The 17,257-nt window shown below is 37.8% G+C and overlaps 3 protein-coding genes across 7 annotated transcripts; 1 reads left to right on the top strand and 2 right to left on the bottom strand.

Annotated features, from left to right (window-relative positions):
* On the bottom strand, positions 1-1,295 carry LOC109163248 (uncharacterized protein At5g39865-like). Its single transcript, XM_019312005.1, has one exon. The coding sequence runs from the start codon at positions 1,033-1,035 to the stop codon at positions 328-330; it is 708 nt and encodes a 235-aa protein (XP_019167550.1). The 5' UTR covers positions 1,036-1,295; the 3' UTR covers positions 1-327.
* A 5,134-nt stretch (positions 1,296-6,429) lies between these two features.
* Positions 6,430-9,697, top strand: LOC109163229 (LRR repeats and ubiquitin-like domain-containing protein At2g30105). Of its 2 annotated transcripts, none has more exons than XM_019312000.1 (10): positions 6,430-6,651; positions 6,752-6,846; positions 7,118-7,195; positions 7,330-7,440; positions 7,570-7,670; positions 8,103-8,240; positions 8,560-8,608; positions 8,766-8,831; positions 9,075-9,194; positions 9,279-9,697. In XM_019312000.1, the coding sequence occupies exons 1-10, from the start codon at positions 6,474-6,476 to the stop codon at positions 9,387-9,389; spliced, it is 1,047 nt and encodes a 348-aa protein (XP_019167545.1). In that variant the 5' UTR covers positions 6,430-6,473; the 3' UTR covers positions 9,390-9,697. The 2 variants fall into 2 exon arrangements, with proteins under 2 accessions (XP_019167545.1, XP_019167538.1); XM_019311993.1 differs by having other exon boundaries at positions 7,031-7,195.
* Positions 9,698-10,015: 318 nt separating this feature from the next.
* Positions 10,016-17,257, bottom strand: LOC109163159 (ubiquitin-activating enzyme E1 1). 4 transcript variants are annotated; one of them, XM_019311923.1, is made up of 7 exons: positions 16,992-17,257; positions 16,359-16,754; positions 14,006-14,223; positions 12,483-13,277; positions 11,480-12,348; positions 10,872-11,304; positions 10,016-10,772 (listed from the first exon to the last, which is right to left on the bottom strand). In XM_019311923.1, the coding sequence occupies exons 2-7, from the start codon at positions 16,729-16,731 to the stop codon at positions 10,179-10,181; spliced, it is 3,282 nt and encodes a 1,093-aa protein (XP_019167468.1). In that variant the 5' UTR covers positions 16,732-16,754; positions 16,992-17,257; the 3' UTR covers positions 10,016-10,178. The 4 variants fall into 4 exon arrangements, with proteins under 4 accessions (XP_019167468.1, XP_019167460.1, XP_019167478.1 ...); XM_019311915.1 differs by having other exon boundaries at positions 16,359-16,747; XM_019311933.1 differs by having other exon boundaries at positions 16,359-16,744.

Below are 17,257 nucleotides of genomic sequence, written 5' to 3'. Positions count from 1 at the left end.
TTCGATGGCAAAACATAGTGGGAATGAATTTATTATGGTTTTTGTTGACAAATGCAACATAATCACGTGTCTCGTGTTTTCACTTGATTCATGACCACCCAAATCAAGAATACAGACTGTTATGGTCCTACAATTCTAAAAACTCCATTCACCCATTTACAGAACAAACTAAGTTACACTTTCAAATTGAGAAACCCAAAAAAATAAAAGGACCAGACTACAAAATGACATAAAATGAGGGGGCGGGGAGTGCAAATATTTTTTTTGTTTCACCTCCTCATGATTGATGACGTCATCCTAGCTAGAGCCAAAATCTAATCGCACGGTTCAGAGGGGCGCACGGGAACAAGAAGGGCAGTTGATGAGACCGCTTTGACTGCACGCCGTACAAGTCCTGAAGCCGCACTTTTCGCCGTCGCTTACGTCACACTCGTCGCAGAGGATATACCGGTGGCCGTCGCAGAGCTCGCACGTGTCGGGGTTGGCCGGCGGCAGCCCTTCCACGCACTTCTTCAGCTCGCCGGACTCGTGGAGGCGCCGGATCTCCTCCGCGCCGCCAATGTACTTCCCGCCGATGAAGACCTGCGGCAGGGTTAGTTTCGTCCTTTCACGCACCCCCAGGATCCCCTGCAGCTCCTCCCTGAATCCGGCGTCGGCCGACAAATCCCGCTCGTCGATCGACACGCGGAAGCTCCGCAGGACCGACAGAACATCCCGGCAATCCTCGAACGTCCGGCGGACCACGCGGAGGCTCGTGAAGTACACCACTATCCGTTTCTCGGCTCCCGGGAGCGAGATCGGCGCGTGCGATTGACACGTCGCATTCGATTTGTTCTCCGGCGGCGGCGATAGAGCGCGTAGAAAGGCGTTGGCGAGGCGGACGCGGTGGAAGATGTAGTGCTTCGCGAATTGGGTCGGGTGCCGGCAGCCGGAGTCGTCGGCGATTAGGGTTTGGATGTCTTTGAAAGAGGAGCAGGAGAAAGTAGTAGTGTTGCTAGGAACCCGAATCTTTGAGTTGGTTCGAGTTAGCCACATGGATTCGAAGAAACAAGGTTCGACTTTTCGAATGAAATTCGAGGGATTTAAGGTCGGAGAAATCTATATATTGTGTTGGATTTATGCCGGAAATGAAGAAGAAGATGAAGAACAGGAGAGGGGAAAATGGTGACAGGCAGGAGTGGGTTGGTAACTGTTAAGTTGGCTTTTGTACTCCCCCATTCATATATTACATTATTACTCGTTGAACAAAGAGATCAGAGAGAGAAAAAGAAAATCTGAGTTTTATTTATTTCATTTTTCTTTTATTATTAAGGAGGGAGAGGATGATCATTTACCTACTACTAATATTATATTTCATATCTAAAAAGTGAAAAATACGGAATTTTCAATCACTCTTTCGACCATCTAACAAAATTTTAATATCTTTTCAATTTTTACCATCACTATTAGTGTTGATCAAAAGGATCGAAACATGCATAATGGAATAACGAGATGATATATTTGTTAATCATTCATCTGGTTTAGGGATGTCCTTCTCGAGTAGGGGTCGTCCGGAACTAACAATTAACATCCAGTGTTAAAGGTGTTAAGAAATACGTACTTTAACAAAAATGGTTGGACCTATCGAGCAAGGTTATATGCTCGAATAATTAGTGTAGCATGTGCTTAGTTGAAATATTAAATATGCTAATTTATATCAAATTATAGGGATTATCCTTGACTGCACTATATATAGTCTACACTTGATCGATATCGGATCCAATACTTGAGAAGAGCCCGTCCCCACCACGTACTTCTCCGACCTGGATCCCAGACCGGGGATTGTATTGGTGGTCAACTAGAGATTAGTACCAATTGCTCTGTCTCAATCACATTAGGTCGAGACCAAGCAACCGAACTTTGGTACTTAGAGCACTAGCTGAGCACAACGATAGTGGACCCTATGGCGACAGGATCGAAATCTGAGAACACATGGGTGAATCAGCTTGGACCACTGCCCTCACCTTTTGCATGTGCTCCACGTGTCGTGCATGCCGAGAGACCTTCCATGACACTCCCTATAAATACCGCATTAAATGCAAATTAAAGAGGGGGGAGTTTTAGGCAATTTCTAAACCTTACTTTAAACTCGAGAACCTTTAACACACTGTCACGTAACCCGAGTTTAAGGACTTAAACCAACAAGCAGACTAAGAAAATAGCCAAAATCGGACACGGTCGTGATACTTTACAGATTAGTAGTATCGGCAAATTATGGTGCATACGGATGCAAAAACGACGTCGTTTTAATAAAACGTGCGTCTCCCCTTAAAAAAAAAAAATCAGGTTCGATTCCCAGCAACAATATATGAACTAAAATTCCATAATCGATGAACTATAATTCCATAATCGATGAACTATAATTCCATAATCTAATCTATGAACTAAAAATTCCAGAATAAATGAACTAAAATTCCATAATCTATAAACTAAAATTTCAGAATCGATGAACTACAATTCCATAATCGATGAACTATAATTCCATAATCAATGAACTATAATTCCATAATCTATAAACTAAAATTCCAGAATGAATGAACAATATAATGTTGTTGCTGGGAATCGAACCTGAATTTTTTTTTAAGAGAAAACGCGCGTTTTTTAATAAAACGACGTCATTTTGGCATCCGTATGCACCATGAATGGTACATACGGATGCACAGCATAATGATTGAGTAGTACCCACCGTATTTACTACATACAAGTGTAAACTTGTTTTGAGTATTCTAATTTCTTCAAATAATAACATCAGTGATAAAAATTTCCAATAAGTCAGCACAATTTTTTAATTGCCTCTTAAAAATATGAAAATACAGCATTGATATTCAAAAAATGCTTCCCACCCTTACAATTCACCCTATTTTTTAAAAATATTACGGAGTATTTATTTTTATAAATTATTGGTGAATTAACTAAACATACTTGAAATTTAAAAAGAATTTATGTATCCAATAATTACAGTGTCTACTTCATCGTTCTTAGTATTTAGGATTAATAGGACAAGGATAAGAAATATAGTATACTGATAGAGAATGGTCGGTCAGATGTTGCTGTTTAATGAGGTGAAGGGGAGGTTATTTAAGGGGTGAGAGGTCCTGTTTTAAAGGTGAGATTAGATGTCAAATGGCTGAATACAGGGGACTAATAAATATCATGAAAAATGTTGAAAATAGGGTGATAATACATTAATACTTGATATGAAAAGGCCATTTAAGCATCACTGAATAATGAATATTAGTAAATATGTCTTGTATATAATCATTGTTGTAATACATGAAACGGAATGTCATATCAGAGGTGTTATCCGATGATTATGTACAATTAGACTTTTAGCATTCCAGCTCAATCTTAATACAACTAGGAATGACAATAGGTCGGGTGTGGGTCGGGGAGGGCTACATCCATCACCCGACCCACCTTATATTTTCTCCACCCACCCCCACTCCCAACCCGCATCGATCTGCCTTGTAACCCTAACTCATAAAGAACGATAAAAAGGTAAATCAGTCTAAATTGTTCATAAGTGATCGGCTCAAAATAAGAATTTTTTGGGTATACGGCTCAAAATAAGAATGATATATATCTCAACTTTATAATATTTTGAGTTAATTAAACACAAAAATGATATATCAATTAAACTACTTGATATATAATAAAGTTGAAGATGTGTACATTTATGGGACCATAATTATGATTTGGGCATAGTCATTGCAAAGGCACAATCACTAAGACATGACAACCCCATGCTACATCTCACATGCGTCGTCTTCTTTTGGTAGAAGACATCAGATTCCATCAACAAAAGCCTCGTTTATTATCCACACATGATAAAGACGGATTGGATAAAAGAAAACAAAAGTTAACTCTTTTCCATTATTTACAATAATATCACTTTTCCACCTTATTTTGTATACATCTATATTTATATTCTTATTAACTCATTTAATAATAAAACTCACATTATATTTCTTATGATGTCTAATACATATAAACAGAACGTACATAAAATCATTGACTTTACGTAACATGTTCAAGCCTTTTCAAAAACAAGTTATTGTATGTTGATAAATATTCTCCTAATAAATTAGAGATCTCTCAAGGATGGCAAAAGAATAGGATAGAGATGTGGGAGTATACTCCTTATCCCAAAATCGAACCCCTTTCCTATCTAGATACAACTCATCGTTTCCCTGTCTTGGATGGAGTAACGATGGAAGAAACTTGTAATTCCTAAATCTCAATGCTCAGGGCTCAATAGGGATGACAAAAAGGCAAGACGGGGTGAAGAGTATACTCCTCATCCAAAAACCGCACCCCTTCCCTTCTCAATTCTTATTTCAAAAGGTTGAATCTTCAATCCCAAAGGTTCCCCACACCTGGTCCGATAGAGCATTTGGGAGGATGCAAATCACGTTGACTCAATGACTCAGCAGATAGCAGCGTTAAATAATGCCGGTGTGCACAAGGAATCTGCCCACTTCGGGCATAATCTCCACACTGCTGTTGTCGATGTTCCAACTTTAATTTCTTCTCCCAAATACTACCTACTGAATCAGTGAGCTAAGCCCGTGTAGATCTCCTTTCTCAACCCTGATAAAATCGAGTGGATATATTTCATTAGTTGTCCAATGCCTTGATTTAGTCCTGAACAGATTTTTATTCCTTCTTGCCCACTTTTTCTCAGGTTATTAGCTGCCACCAACAGCTGTATATTTAGTGTCTAAGTTAGATTTGGTGACCAAATGAGAAGTATCCAATGCATCATGAAGTATGGTTTAGACCAAGTACACAAGACTTGTAGAAACTAGTTAATAAAATATTGGTATTAACCAAGAGTTGAGATGTCCTTGTTCTTTCCCTTTTATTCCCTTGGGGGGAGAGGGGGGGGGGGGGGGGGGGGGACCATATAGTATACATAATTACTGTACCCCAACATTGCTTTGTATGTTGTATCTAGTACTGGTAAAAGCAAGTAAAATAATTCATCCAACCAAAGTGAGTGCATTCTGAAAAAGTTCCAATCCCATGTGTTTCAACCAAAATATATAACATAAAGTGCAAATCCTTGAACTTGCTTCACATGATACTCCCACTTTGTTTCTTCACCCTCACTACTTCTTACTAATCATTTTCAGGGTACAATATCATCTCATATATATTTTTAAAATATAAATTTTGTGAAAAAAATATAAATATATCATTGTTGATACTGTAAAATTTTCTGGAATAAAACATAAATTTTATTATTTGGTACAAACTAATTGAGTATAATAGATAAAAATTAGCAATAAACCGTTTTACCGAGGATAAAAAATCAATAGATGAAATGATACATACAGTACTCAGAAAATCAATAGTTAGGGGTGCGATTAGTTTTTGGTTAATTATTTGAAAAAAAAAGTTTAAGATAATCGTAATCAACAAAAAACACGTAAATAACATACATTTTTTAAATTTCATAACTAAAAACCGAAAATTGCTCACCTTAAAATTGAATTTCCCTCTAAACTCCCAAACCATCAAGATAGACATGATTGACCTGTAACCGAGTTAGAAATCAATTTTTTTTTAAAAAAAAATTATAATTGAACATTTTGATTGATTTGATTATAGGTCCTTGGTTACTTGGTCTCTTGGTCGACTTGTTTTGCGACAAATTATTGTGTTGACTATAACAAAAAGTACATTTTTAATATACTAAAAATAATTATTCGTGCACTGAATGTACATTATACAATATAATGTACTTTCAGTACTCAAATAATATATTTTTCATGAATACAATGTACATTTTTAATATACTAAAAATACATTATTTGTATACACATTATTTGACAGTATGATACACACAACTGTGTGGACCAGATCCAAATGATTTGTGTTTTGTTCACTCCTACCAATAGTGTCATTAACTCTAATTAGATTCTTTACCATTTATAATGGGCCAAACTTTTGTGTCCTCAACAAACCAAGTACGGCAAATTATTGATCCACACAGTCTTACGTAGACTATAATAAAAGAGTACATTTTTAATATATTGAATGTACATTATTTTGTACTGAATGTGCATTATACAATATAATGTACACTCAATACAAGAATAATGTACATTATTTTTGTATTGAATGTATATTTTTTTGTACTGAATGTACATTATTTTACAGTATACAAAATATGGTTCACACAACTTGTATAGACCATGATCCACACAATAATGATTGACAACACTTACATATCTACAAATAGATGGGCCCATTATACCTCCCAAATTAAGCCCACGATTTATTTGCAATTGAAATCTATTGGGCCGGTGGAGCCCAATAATAAAAGGGATAATTTAGTCATTCACGCTTTCATCTTTATACGAGGTAGAAATATACAATCGAGCTAAGTAGCAGATCACTGTCGTGGAGAAGTAAGCAGATAGGCGAAAATGGAGGAAGGAAGAGGCAGCAATCCTCAGAAGCCGTCTGCGATTATTGTGAATGTGAAATTCGCCGGAAGGAATATTCCGGTGGAAGTCTCCGCCGACGCGACGGTCAACGAACTTAAGTCTCTACTCCAGCCGCTCACCAATGTCCTCCCTCGCGGCCAAAAAATCATCTCTAAAGGTTCGCTCTTCTCGCAGAACACTTGTTAACTGAAATAGTTCGATCCGATGAACTCAATTCACGTTTTTTTGTGCGTAATTTGTTGTGTGGATGCGGATAGGGAAAGTTATTGGTGATGAAATGACACTGAGGTCCTCGGGCATTGTTAATGGCTCCAAAATCATGCTCATGGGCTCCCAAGGTCTACACCAAGGGGTATCTTTTTCTCGGAATTTCATTTTGAACTTTAAAGTTTTCAGAATTCTCATAGCATATGTTCACATGCGCTATTCAATTTTGTTTTGTTTTGTGAGTGAAAATTAGTGATAGAATATGAGATTAGGGTTTGATTCGACTAAGCCTTGATTGTGAAGGAATTATTATGTTTTATGTTTCTAAGGATGGGCCAATTACAAAAGAAGCTTCACCATTGTCAACTGTGAGAAGGCCACATGAATCTCATAGGCCAAAAATGGAAAAGTCTCAGGTTTATGTTAAAAGGAGTGACCATGAACGACGGTGGCAGGTTACTGGGGTATTAGGATTATCTGATAGCGGTCTGAAGGTAAGATGGATGCAACCATCCATCTCTTATAATGTTTTTCTTTTAATGTTTGAAATATATCACCAACTGAATCTCTTGTGTCTTATTTTCTTGAATTCTTTACTTGTTTTTGTTTTATAATTGGAACTTGGAAGGCCATTCCTGATGAAATATGGAACTGTGGACATTATGCTAGACTTCTTGATTTGAATAACAACTCAGTGAAAGATGTTCCGGCTAAAATTAGTCGTTTGGATTCTCTTACGGTAAATAAATCCCCCTTGATAAAGTTTTTCTTTAAAAAAAAAAAAAAAGAACTTTATTTTATTAACTTATCCGCAATGGTGGTAATATATACACGTTGGTTTAATTTATAGTTGTAAATTATTTCACAGAAACTGTTCCTTAATGCGAATGGCATTGAGGATAAATCTCTTAGCTGGGAAGGGATAGCGTCTCTGAAACATTTGGAAATTCTTTCTTTGAACGAGAACCAGTAAGTTGCTTCTATTCCACAAAGATTAATTTTTCCATTTCTAATTGTCGAAGATGACCAAAAGATACTACTAAATGCCTTTAAGGAAGAATATACAACTCTTTTATTAACATTAATCATCCTTCCAGACCTTCCCTCCCTAACTTATCTTGTTGGTACTCCTTAAAATTTGGCTCCAAATGTATATGCAATTAAGAGTTCTATAATATTATTTATTGGCTCTTAAAATGATTACTTTGGGTGATATAGCAGTAAATAAGCCAGAGCACCCTAAGATAGAGACTCTGCACACAATTGGAATTTTATTTAGTTCCTGTCTCTGTAGAGAATAGTCCTTTATTTATTTGTATTTGCAAACATCTTCTTGTTATTTAGCTTTGTACCAAGCTATGAAGTAAAAATCATGTTGTCTGTATCTGGAATGACATGCAGATTAACAATTATACCTTCCAACCTCGGTGCATTGAGAAGCCTGCAGCAGCTTCATATTGCAAATAACAAGTTAACCTCTCTCCCCACTGAGATAGGCCTTTTGACTGCACTTGAGGTTTTGAAAGCCAATAATAACAGGTAATATGCAATGGGAAATTGGTATTATTCCATGTGTACCTCTTCTCTTCCCCACTAACTGACTCCCTTTTCCCCATGGAATGGATATTCTTAAAACTAAGGGTCAAATGTTCTCTTGTGTCTCTAGTGTCTGTACCTTTTTTACTTCTTTTGTAGTGCAAACAAATTGTTTGTTTGTAAGTTTTCATTTTGAATTGGTTTAATGTTAATCATTCTTCTATTTGGTCAGATGTTTTTTTATATATATTTTCCCTTCCTGAAGTTGTAAATTGAAGGGTGCCCATCAAATTCTAACTAATGAATATCTAGCGTAGTACAGATTAAACACCATTCCAAATAGCATAGGTGGATGTGCTTCTCTTGTTGAGGTATGACTCTCTATCTCTCTCGTTCATTTATTCATTGATTTCTTTCTGTGCATTATCATTTGAACATTGCATAATATTTGGAATATCCACCATCCTAAATTTTACTGTTCTGTTAAATCTCGGAGTTACATATATATGACTACTTGGTTTGGTGCAGATTGATCTTTCCTGTAATCTTCTGACTGAGCTGCCTGATACGCTTGGCACGCTGAAGGATTTGAAGGTCAATCTGCCTTAAATTTCTTTGACATAATGTTTATTTTGCCTCTTTTAACTTGTAACTCGGCCTCTGTTAGAAAGAAGATGCTTAATCTGACCTCCCTTCCGCACAGTAATATGTTCAGAAGTTAGTTTCCCCAAAGCACGAATAATGACCACTTGTTTATTACTAAGCTACATGTATCTACACTTGGAAAAATGGAACTGCTGGAGGGTTTTATCCTCATTCATGTCTGTTTTTATGTAGGCATTGTATCTCAGAAACAACGGTCTTACATCTCTTCCTACTACTATATTCAAATTCTGCACTAAACTCTCAACACTGGATCTCCATGCTACTGAAATAACAGTAGATCATCTACGCCAGGTTAGCAAAAATTATTATACCCTACGTTGAAGCATATGACATTTCGTTTTGTCTCTAACTCTCACAACCTATATATCTTGACAGTTTGAAGGATGGGATAGTTTTGATGAGAGGAGGCGTTTAAAGCATCAAAAGCAGCTGGATTTCCGAGTGTCTAGCTCAGGCCAATTTGATGAAGGTGCTGACAGAAAATGAATAGTGCAAAAAAACTCTTGCATGAGTTGGCTGTCTGATGATATCTTTGTACAACATCCATCACATTGGCATTCATTCCTGACCCGCTATAGATACAAGTTCAATCCCCTTACCCCAACATTGATAGCAATCTGCAAGCTTCTGTTGCACAAGGAGGGCAAAAATGACAGTATGTAGCTATAATTAAATGAGCTTATTGATTTGTATTTGCTATAGAACACCCCATTCCCCAAAGGATAGTTGTTGTTATGATTTTGTGGTTAGCGGTATCACTATATGACTAGAGTTGACAGGTTTAATTACAATTTTTAAAAAAAATTAAAGACATAATTATTCTTTAGTATAAAGTCTATGAATCTATTTGATCATTTTTCCTACTAAAAGGGCGGGTGCCTGAGAACAAGGCAGAAAGAAGTTTTTTTTTTTAATGAAGAAATCTAGATGGTACTAATCAACCTAATGTCAGCACCAAATTATACCAGTCGGCCATGTACAGGTTGACATAATAGTTGCCTTAAAGTTGTCCAGTTCCTATTAAGTGATAATGGTACTTTTATGTTTTCTTCACAATAACATGTAAATCCTCTTTTATCGTGAATCTATATAAATTATAAGCCAACTTCCAAAAGAAGAAATCTCGCAGATAAAAAAGAAATGATACTGGCACAACAGATTTAAGTACTCAAAAAAGACAGTCAATCTGCATAAAAGTCAGTAGTAGAAAGTCACTGATACGTGCCCCAAAGTACGGGGAAAGATGGATGGCAGGGGAACATACAAAGAGCTCTATCAGAAGTAAACAGATACGAGAGGGATGTCTATGTCATTATCATCATCATCCTCACACGCAACCACGACATCCAAGTGCCGACGATATGGCGGCAACTCCACCTTGGCGACCTCCCTTGCCAAATCCACTACTTTCTTGTCCATTCGGTCCCTGTGCCTCGGAAACATGCTGTTGAAAAGCAGGCAGCTTCCACATGAAATGCTGTAGGCATTCAGGCCCTTGTCTGCAAGCCATTGGATAAGCTCCTTCAGTGTAGGGTTGTCCTTAATAATCCATCTATCCCAAACAGTCCAGCTCATATCCTTGTGCTTGATAACCTTCGGGGGGACAGGTTCGGCCATGGAAAACAGAGGAAGTGCAAGGTTAGCAAATGTGTTGCGATAGTCCTCCACTTTGTGCCCCTCTCCTAGAACCTTGTACAGCTCAAGGCAAACCAAGCCAGTAGCCATTGCAGTAGAGGTTGCAATTGCAGGAATAATCCTACCAGCAATAAATTTGGCTTTCAGCTTGTCTACTTCTGGTATACTGTAGTTTCTAGCCCTCATATTAGCAAGCCCAGCAATCATATCCATATGGTAATTTGTGTCATCATCCTGCTTAAAACCAAATATTTTCAGAGTTAAATTTATATTCGAGTTAAAATATAATAATATAATAATTCCTAAAAGATGAATATAATTAATAATTTCAACCTTCTCAAATTGAATAGGTTTCATCCTGAAGTTTGGAGGTAGATTCTTCCTACACTGTTCCACCTTCATTATTAGTTCATTGATAACTGCAGCATCATCTATTGACGAAGCAGTAAGACTGATGGCCTTCTCATCAGTCTCAATTTTCACACCTTTCTTGGGTTGAAAGTCGGGGACAATGATACTATCAACAGCTTCTGCTAATTTCTGTGGTTGCTTGGCCCAGTCAGGAATAGGGATTCCAAATGTCTCAGCACGTAATATAGATGCAGCCAAAACTAAATGGAGATGGCTCTGATCTTTAGAAGAAAACTGAAGTGGTTGAGGGAAGCGTTTAGGGGCAGACCAGAAAGGTGCTCCAGTACTTGTTGCAGCATCCTCAGGAAATGTAAAAATCAATTGTTTGACACGATTTGCAAAATAGTCTTCAAACCTGAAAAAGAAGATAACAAAAACAAAAACAAAAACCTCAGTCAGGAACTGTAGAAAATGATTTTTTTTTATCCAACTTTATTTCTGGGGGAAGAGAGGGGTTGGCGGGAAAGGAAAATAAAAAAGCACTCAAAGATTCTGGAAGAGAACAAAAGCCAAAATGTTAGCTGTCATACTTGTGCCGTGCCCATGCAATGCAATTTTCGAAGGTTTCACATCTTTCCCTGTCTAGGCACTCAAGAACTCGTTCCAAGTTATCCCTTGCTTGAGCATCACCAGCTTGGATCTGCGCAGATGTATACTCACTTGGATTAGAGAGATAAGCATTTGCTTCAGCGGGTGTCTTTTCAAGCAAGCCCTCAAACTCTGAACGGGCCCAAGTCAAGCAATGGTCAATGTTGTGTGGGAAAGAATGCACAGTGCACATGGGTGCTTGCTTCTCTGGAGGATCTCGTGATGCACCATAGTTTTCTGTCAGGTGAGGGATGACCATTTGGGTGTTGCATTTGGCACCAAGGGTTCCTGACTCAAGAAGTGGCTTCTGGAAATACAAGCATCTCTGATCAACATAGAGCCTAGCATTGACATTGTCAAGAGCATTTATGACAACACTAAGATTCTCCCAAAAGGTATCATCAAACACATTTTCAGTTTCAGGACCCACACGGTTCTGCAGAGCTTCAATATGGAACTTAGAATTTATTGATGTAGCAGCAGCAGCAGCAACTGTGGATTTGGCCTGCCCAATGTTCCAATCACGGAAGAGAAACTGTCTACTAAGATTACTTTTCTCTATCACATCATCATCAGTTATTGTTAGTTTTCCTTGATTGCCACATGCAATTCCCATGAGGGCCAAGTTCTTCAGAAATTCACATCCCAGTGCACCAGATCCAACAACAAATACCTTGGCTTCTTCAAGTTTCTTCTGGAGCTTTTTCCCAAAAACAGCAATTTGTGCATCATAACGACTATTCAAAGGCATAAAATCACTAGGGTCCAGTGTGTCAGTAGGAAGTGACTCAACAGAATCAAAGTAAAAGAACTGCAAAAAGATAATGGAGTAAACGTAAAAGTCAGCTTAAATACATGAGGGGAATAATACAAAGGGTAAACGGGGAAAAACAAATCAATCATTTTTTAAACCTTAAAAAAAAAAGTACAAAGGGAAATCAGAACCTGAAAAAGAGGATGAAACTTCCCAGAGCATGCCTTCACAACCTCCTGCCCAACAATACCACCAAACATAGCAGCCATGGGGTTAAGTACAGCACGTGCACCAAAGGATAAGTGTCTAAGAAGTTTTGGGTTTATATCTTCCAATTTTGCATCTCCAGAGATTTCATTAATTGCACTGGCAATAGAGATCAGTTTCTGTGAATCATCTTCAGAGCCAGCTATGGGGAAACGTCCCAACTCAGACCTGAACTTATCCAGTGCTTGGAATGCCAAATGCAGAAGTGGTGGGCGATCAAACTTTGAGAAATCACTAAGAAGAAAATCGCCAGGGTCCTTAAGCGCTTCACGTAATGGTTTAAAGTTCAAAATTTTTGGTTGCTTCACCTGAGTCACTATACCACCTCTTTCATATGCACCAAACTTTGTTGTATCCTCTTCAAGGGTGAAAGAATAAGGCCTAGCAGTTAGAATCTTTCTTGGCTTCCCATCATTAAGTTCTGTCATGCCCCGAACTTCAGAAAATACAACAACATCCCCATCCTGAAACTCAAGCCTCTCATCATCCACACATGACACAAGAGCAGGGTTATCATTGCTGATAGAAGCAATGATGCCTGTATGAGGTTCCTCGCCATCAACATCAAAGACCGCAAACTGAGGACCAAAATCACAGAATATGCTTCCAAAAAGGCCTCTAACATCAGCTTTGATGAATGCAATTGGTGGTTGATGAGTATGACAAAAATCATCAAATTCAACTGCCTCCTCTAAGCTTATATCAGTGAACACCACAGCCTGCATAATAATTATCATTATCAAAATGAAGGCACATGATACAATATATTATTATTAGACTAAGCAGTGTGACACTGAAATAGTAGGATAACCTTGCCTTACCAGAAAATTATCAACATGAAAAGTTCAAACAGTGTTTAAGTGCATGAAAACAAGTACATGTTACAGAAATTTCAAAAGTGGTGTAAGGGTTAAGCAGTAATATAAGGAGTTAACATCAAATCTAAAGTGTTGAATCAAACCAAGAATTCCTGCATATGGTAGCAAAAGAAGCCAAATAACATAACGAGATTGTTCCAAATGGATATAGGCAGCTATCAACTACAATCTGCTCAAATTGATCAAAAGTAACAGAGGTACACATACATAGCAGGTAAGACTTCATGCTAGATTCCAAGTAAGTTATCGAATTATATTGAAAGATACATTATGTCAAATCAATTAAGTTTACATAGTACAAAAAATTAGACAAATATTTATTCTATTAGTCATTAAGATCTGTAATGCTACAACCCACCAAAAAGTAACACTTTACAGAGTAATAATAACACAGAAAGAAAAATAATAAAGTTCCTTTACATAGGAAAAATCAACTCACAAGTTCCGTATAGAAGAATCTAAGTAATAAATTAATGAATCATCAAGGTCAAACCAACAAAAATCCATAAACACAATTCATGCAGAAACCATGAGTTCCATAGATAATTGAAGAGATGAAAATACACTACCTGAAACTCAGAGAGCTTTTCTTTCGTCAGTTTTGTGGTCAAGGTTGACACAATAACAGCATTGTTGAGCTCTTGAAGTTTTTGTACAGAAGCAAGTGCCCTATTCTTGCCAACATCAGTCTCTGAGAATAAAAAATTGCTTGACAAATCCCAAAGCTCCACCGTGCCTTCATCATGCAGTGTCACAGATTTCACACCAGCAAGGACAAGATTCTTGGCTGCAATAATATCAAAGCTCAGAAATCAAAAATGTGCAAAGTTAAAATAAGAAGTTGACACTGACAGGCCATAAAATGCCCCAAAGAGCTGCTTAAGATTAATATTTATATAAGAAAATAAATTTCACACATTAATATGCACAATGAACTGCTTAGAATAGCAGCTTCAGTAATCAGTAATTGAAAAATGACGGACTTGAAGTCCTTCAATTGCTTGCTGTTAAAACCTTACCTGATTAAGAACTCATTAGCAGATGATCAAAGATAATGAAGAAGGTCAAGAAATCCAGTGTGTTAGTACAGAAAATACAAGCTCCCATTTGATGTGATCAACGCTACAATTACTAATGACATTAATGTTCTGACTTTCTGTGTTAGTTCAATTGCGTGATTCAAAACGTCATTTATTTTTTTGTTGCCTGATTACGATCATTAGGTAAGCATAATCATCTGAATTGAAATATGGACACATGGCCTTAACACCTCTCTCTGTTTGATGTTATATCAGGCAACAATTACAAGAAAACTCAATACACTCCAGAACAGTGTTGTAAAAAATTGGCCGCCTAGGCACAGACTAGGCCAAAAGTAAGAATGGGAAAATCAGTCTCTTAGGTGCTTATATTTTTTAAAAAAATTTCATTTCATTTCATTCAAAACAACATAATTTTGAGCAAAACAAACCTAAAGCAGCATCACAGCAATCCATCACATAACATGTATTAGCCTACTTGGATAATGGATTCAGGATATTTGTAGTATTTGCTATGTAGGAGATTTGAACATAGTTTATTACGTGCTATGTGTGTGTGTAATTGCTACTTTGATGGATTGTATATGTTATCAATGTTCAAAAGGCACTCACGCCTCAGTATGAGGCGTTGCCATTGCACCCAAAGGCATACGCCTTGTGCAGGTGAGGCACATCAGGGCTGTTTTTGAGAGTCTTAAATATTTGGGCTGTACTAGTAGGCCCAATTTTTTTAAATGGATCCATACAATCTAAACCCTAAAAATAGTAAAAGAAGGAAAAAAAGAAATAGAAGAAGAAATCAGCAAGCGCTCAGACCAGCAACCTTCATAGATGAGTTGTGATTTGTGACCTTATCGGCTCTTCAAGCAACTGCAACATCAATGGTGAGAGATGCCAACCTTCGTAGACCTGTTGTGACCTTTGGCAACCTTCTTCCAGCCATTTGTGTTTGAGACTTTTAGTCATGAAATGTTTAGTCTTTTAAATGATTCTTATTAGTTTTGATGATATCTTCAATTGGTAGTTGAACATCTGAAAGTATTTATTGATATTTTATGGGTACGCTTTAAGGCTGAGCTCTGAAGCCCCTTGCGGCTTACACCTTGGCTCTCGAATAGATAATGCCTTGAGGCCCATTTATGCCTTTTTAAACCTAGTGTGTTATAGTTGGAGTATTATGTGTATTATGTGCTATTGAGTACTTGTATGCTATGGGAATAATACTTGCTAGGAGTCTAAAAAAACCAGGTATTTTTTAGCTAAACCCCTATCAAACACCGGATGAGTGCAGGCAATTTTTACAACATTGGTCCAGAATAATCTTAAAAATGCATAATTGCTATTAAAAAAACAGTAGCACAAGCAAAGAAAGGGGAATATCCATAACCAGTATGGTATACCAATATACCAAATGATACAAGTTAAACAGAACAGATACCAGAAAGGTCCAGAATTACTATTGCAGTATAAGACTATAAGGTGAGACCAGGAATAAAATCATAGAGCATAACCACTGCAGTATGCTACATACATGAAACCTAAGAAATGATCATTTTGGCATGGGAAGTCCAAAACTATATAAGCAAACTGAATAGACCGAACTCCGCAATTACCCATTCACTAGCAGGTAAAATCAGGAATGTGCTCATAGCCCATAACAATGTATAACATTCAACTAATGGCAGAAATGTGCAGGTTAGACTAGAACCTAGGCAACGAATTCCACAATTACAGATTCACTAGCAGGTGAAATCAAGAATGTAATCATAGTCCATAACAATGTATAACATTCTGACTAATGACAGAAATGTGCAGGTTAAACTAGAACCTAGGCAACAAAAACATAGTAATATGATGAAATAGGTAGCATAAAAATCCATACCGATCTCAGCACCAAGGCCTTGCAATCCCGAGACAAGAACATTGGAAGCAAAAAGCCGGCGCATAGTCTCGCGTCCATACACGGCAAGCTGCCGGCTATGGAGATCCTCGTCAATGTCGTGCGGATTACCATCATCAAACGCCATGTCCTTCAGCGACGCCTCGCCAACACTCTTACTGCCGCTGGTGCTACCGTTGGTGCTAGAGCCGCTCTTCCCTATACTATCGGTGTCGCAGGAGCCGCTAGTCTTCTCTGTGGCTGCGGAGGAGATCAAACAACCGATCCGATTCTTCTTGCCTACGCTATCGGGATCAACGCAAGTGCTGCTACCGTCAACAACCTCGCCTTCCACAGGTCTCTTTCTAGGAAGCATATAGTGCAACACGCTGCTGAAACCTCCACAAAAACCCATAGAAATGATCAAAACTATGCATGTAGTCAAGAAATTAAGATCCGGAAATTTCAAGAACAAAAGTCCAGCTACGATCGGTAACATAATAACAAATAACCACCACCACCGCCTCGTAAACAGTGCCATAGTCAATCGATTATCGATTCTAAGATGATCTAAGAAGCAAAGAACAAAAAATTAATCTAAAGAGATACAGAGAGGGAGAGAGAAAGAGAGAGTACCGATTGGAGCTGAGGAGAAGAAAGGAATGGAATCGGAAATGGAAACGAGAGCAGCAGTGATTGAGTTAGGCTTTGGTTTTGGATTTTCGCTTGGGGAAGGGTAACTTGGTGAAGAATTTTCATAGGGGGGAGCGAAGGGTATTTACGGGATTTGAAGGGAAAAGAGCTATGAGTTAGGGTTTTGCGAAGAGACAAGTAGTTTCTTATCTATGGCCCTCTATGGAGAAGGCGATACAGAGAGAGAGAGAGAGTGGCTGATGGACCAT

The sequence above is a fragment of the Ipomoea nil genome, unplaced genomic scaffold (assembly GCF_001879475.1).
Source record: "Ipomoea nil cultivar Tokyo-kokei standard unplaced genomic scaffold, Asagao_1.1 scaffold0302, whole genome shotgun sequence".
Classification (NCBI taxonomy): Eukaryota; Viridiplantae; Streptophyta; class Magnoliopsida; order Solanales; family Convolvulaceae; genus Ipomoea; species Ipomoea nil.
This window is presented reverse-complemented; position numbering and strand designations above follow the sequence as displayed.

What these genes read in the sequence shown, in the direction of transcription:
- LOC109163229 (XM_019311993.1), top strand. Translation starts at nt 6,474, where the DNA reads ATGGAGGAAGGAAGAGGCAGCAATCCTCAGAAGCCGTCTGCGATTATT. An exon ending in CCAAAAAATCATCTCTAAAG is followed by an intron (nt 6,652 to 6,751) that starts GTTCGCTCTTCT and finishes GGATGCGGATAG; the next exon opens with GGAAAGTTATTGGTGATGAA. An exon ending in GATGTGCTTCTCTTGTTGAG is followed by an intron (nt 8,609 to 8,765) that starts GTATGACTCTCT and finishes GGTTTGGTGCAG; the next exon opens with ATTGATCTTTCCTGTAATCT.
- LOC109163159 (XM_019311907.1), bottom strand. Translation starts at nt 16,770, where the DNA reads ATGGGTTTTTGTGGAGGTTTCAGCAGCGTGTTGCACTATATGCTTCCT. An exon ending in AGGCCTTGGTGCTGAGATCG is followed by an intron (nt 14,224 to 16,358) that starts GTATGGATTTTT and finishes ATATTATTGCAG; the next exon opens with CCAAGAATCTTGTCCTTGCT. An exon ending in AAAAGCTCTCTGAGTTTCAG is followed by an intron (nt 13,278 to 14,005) that starts GTAGTGTATTTT and finishes ATTATTATGCAG; the next exon opens with GCTGTGGTGTTCACTGATAT.
- LOC109163248 (XM_019312005.1), bottom strand. Translation starts at nt 1,035, where the DNA reads ATGTGGCTAACTCGAACCAACTCAAAGATTCGGGTTCCTAGCAACACT.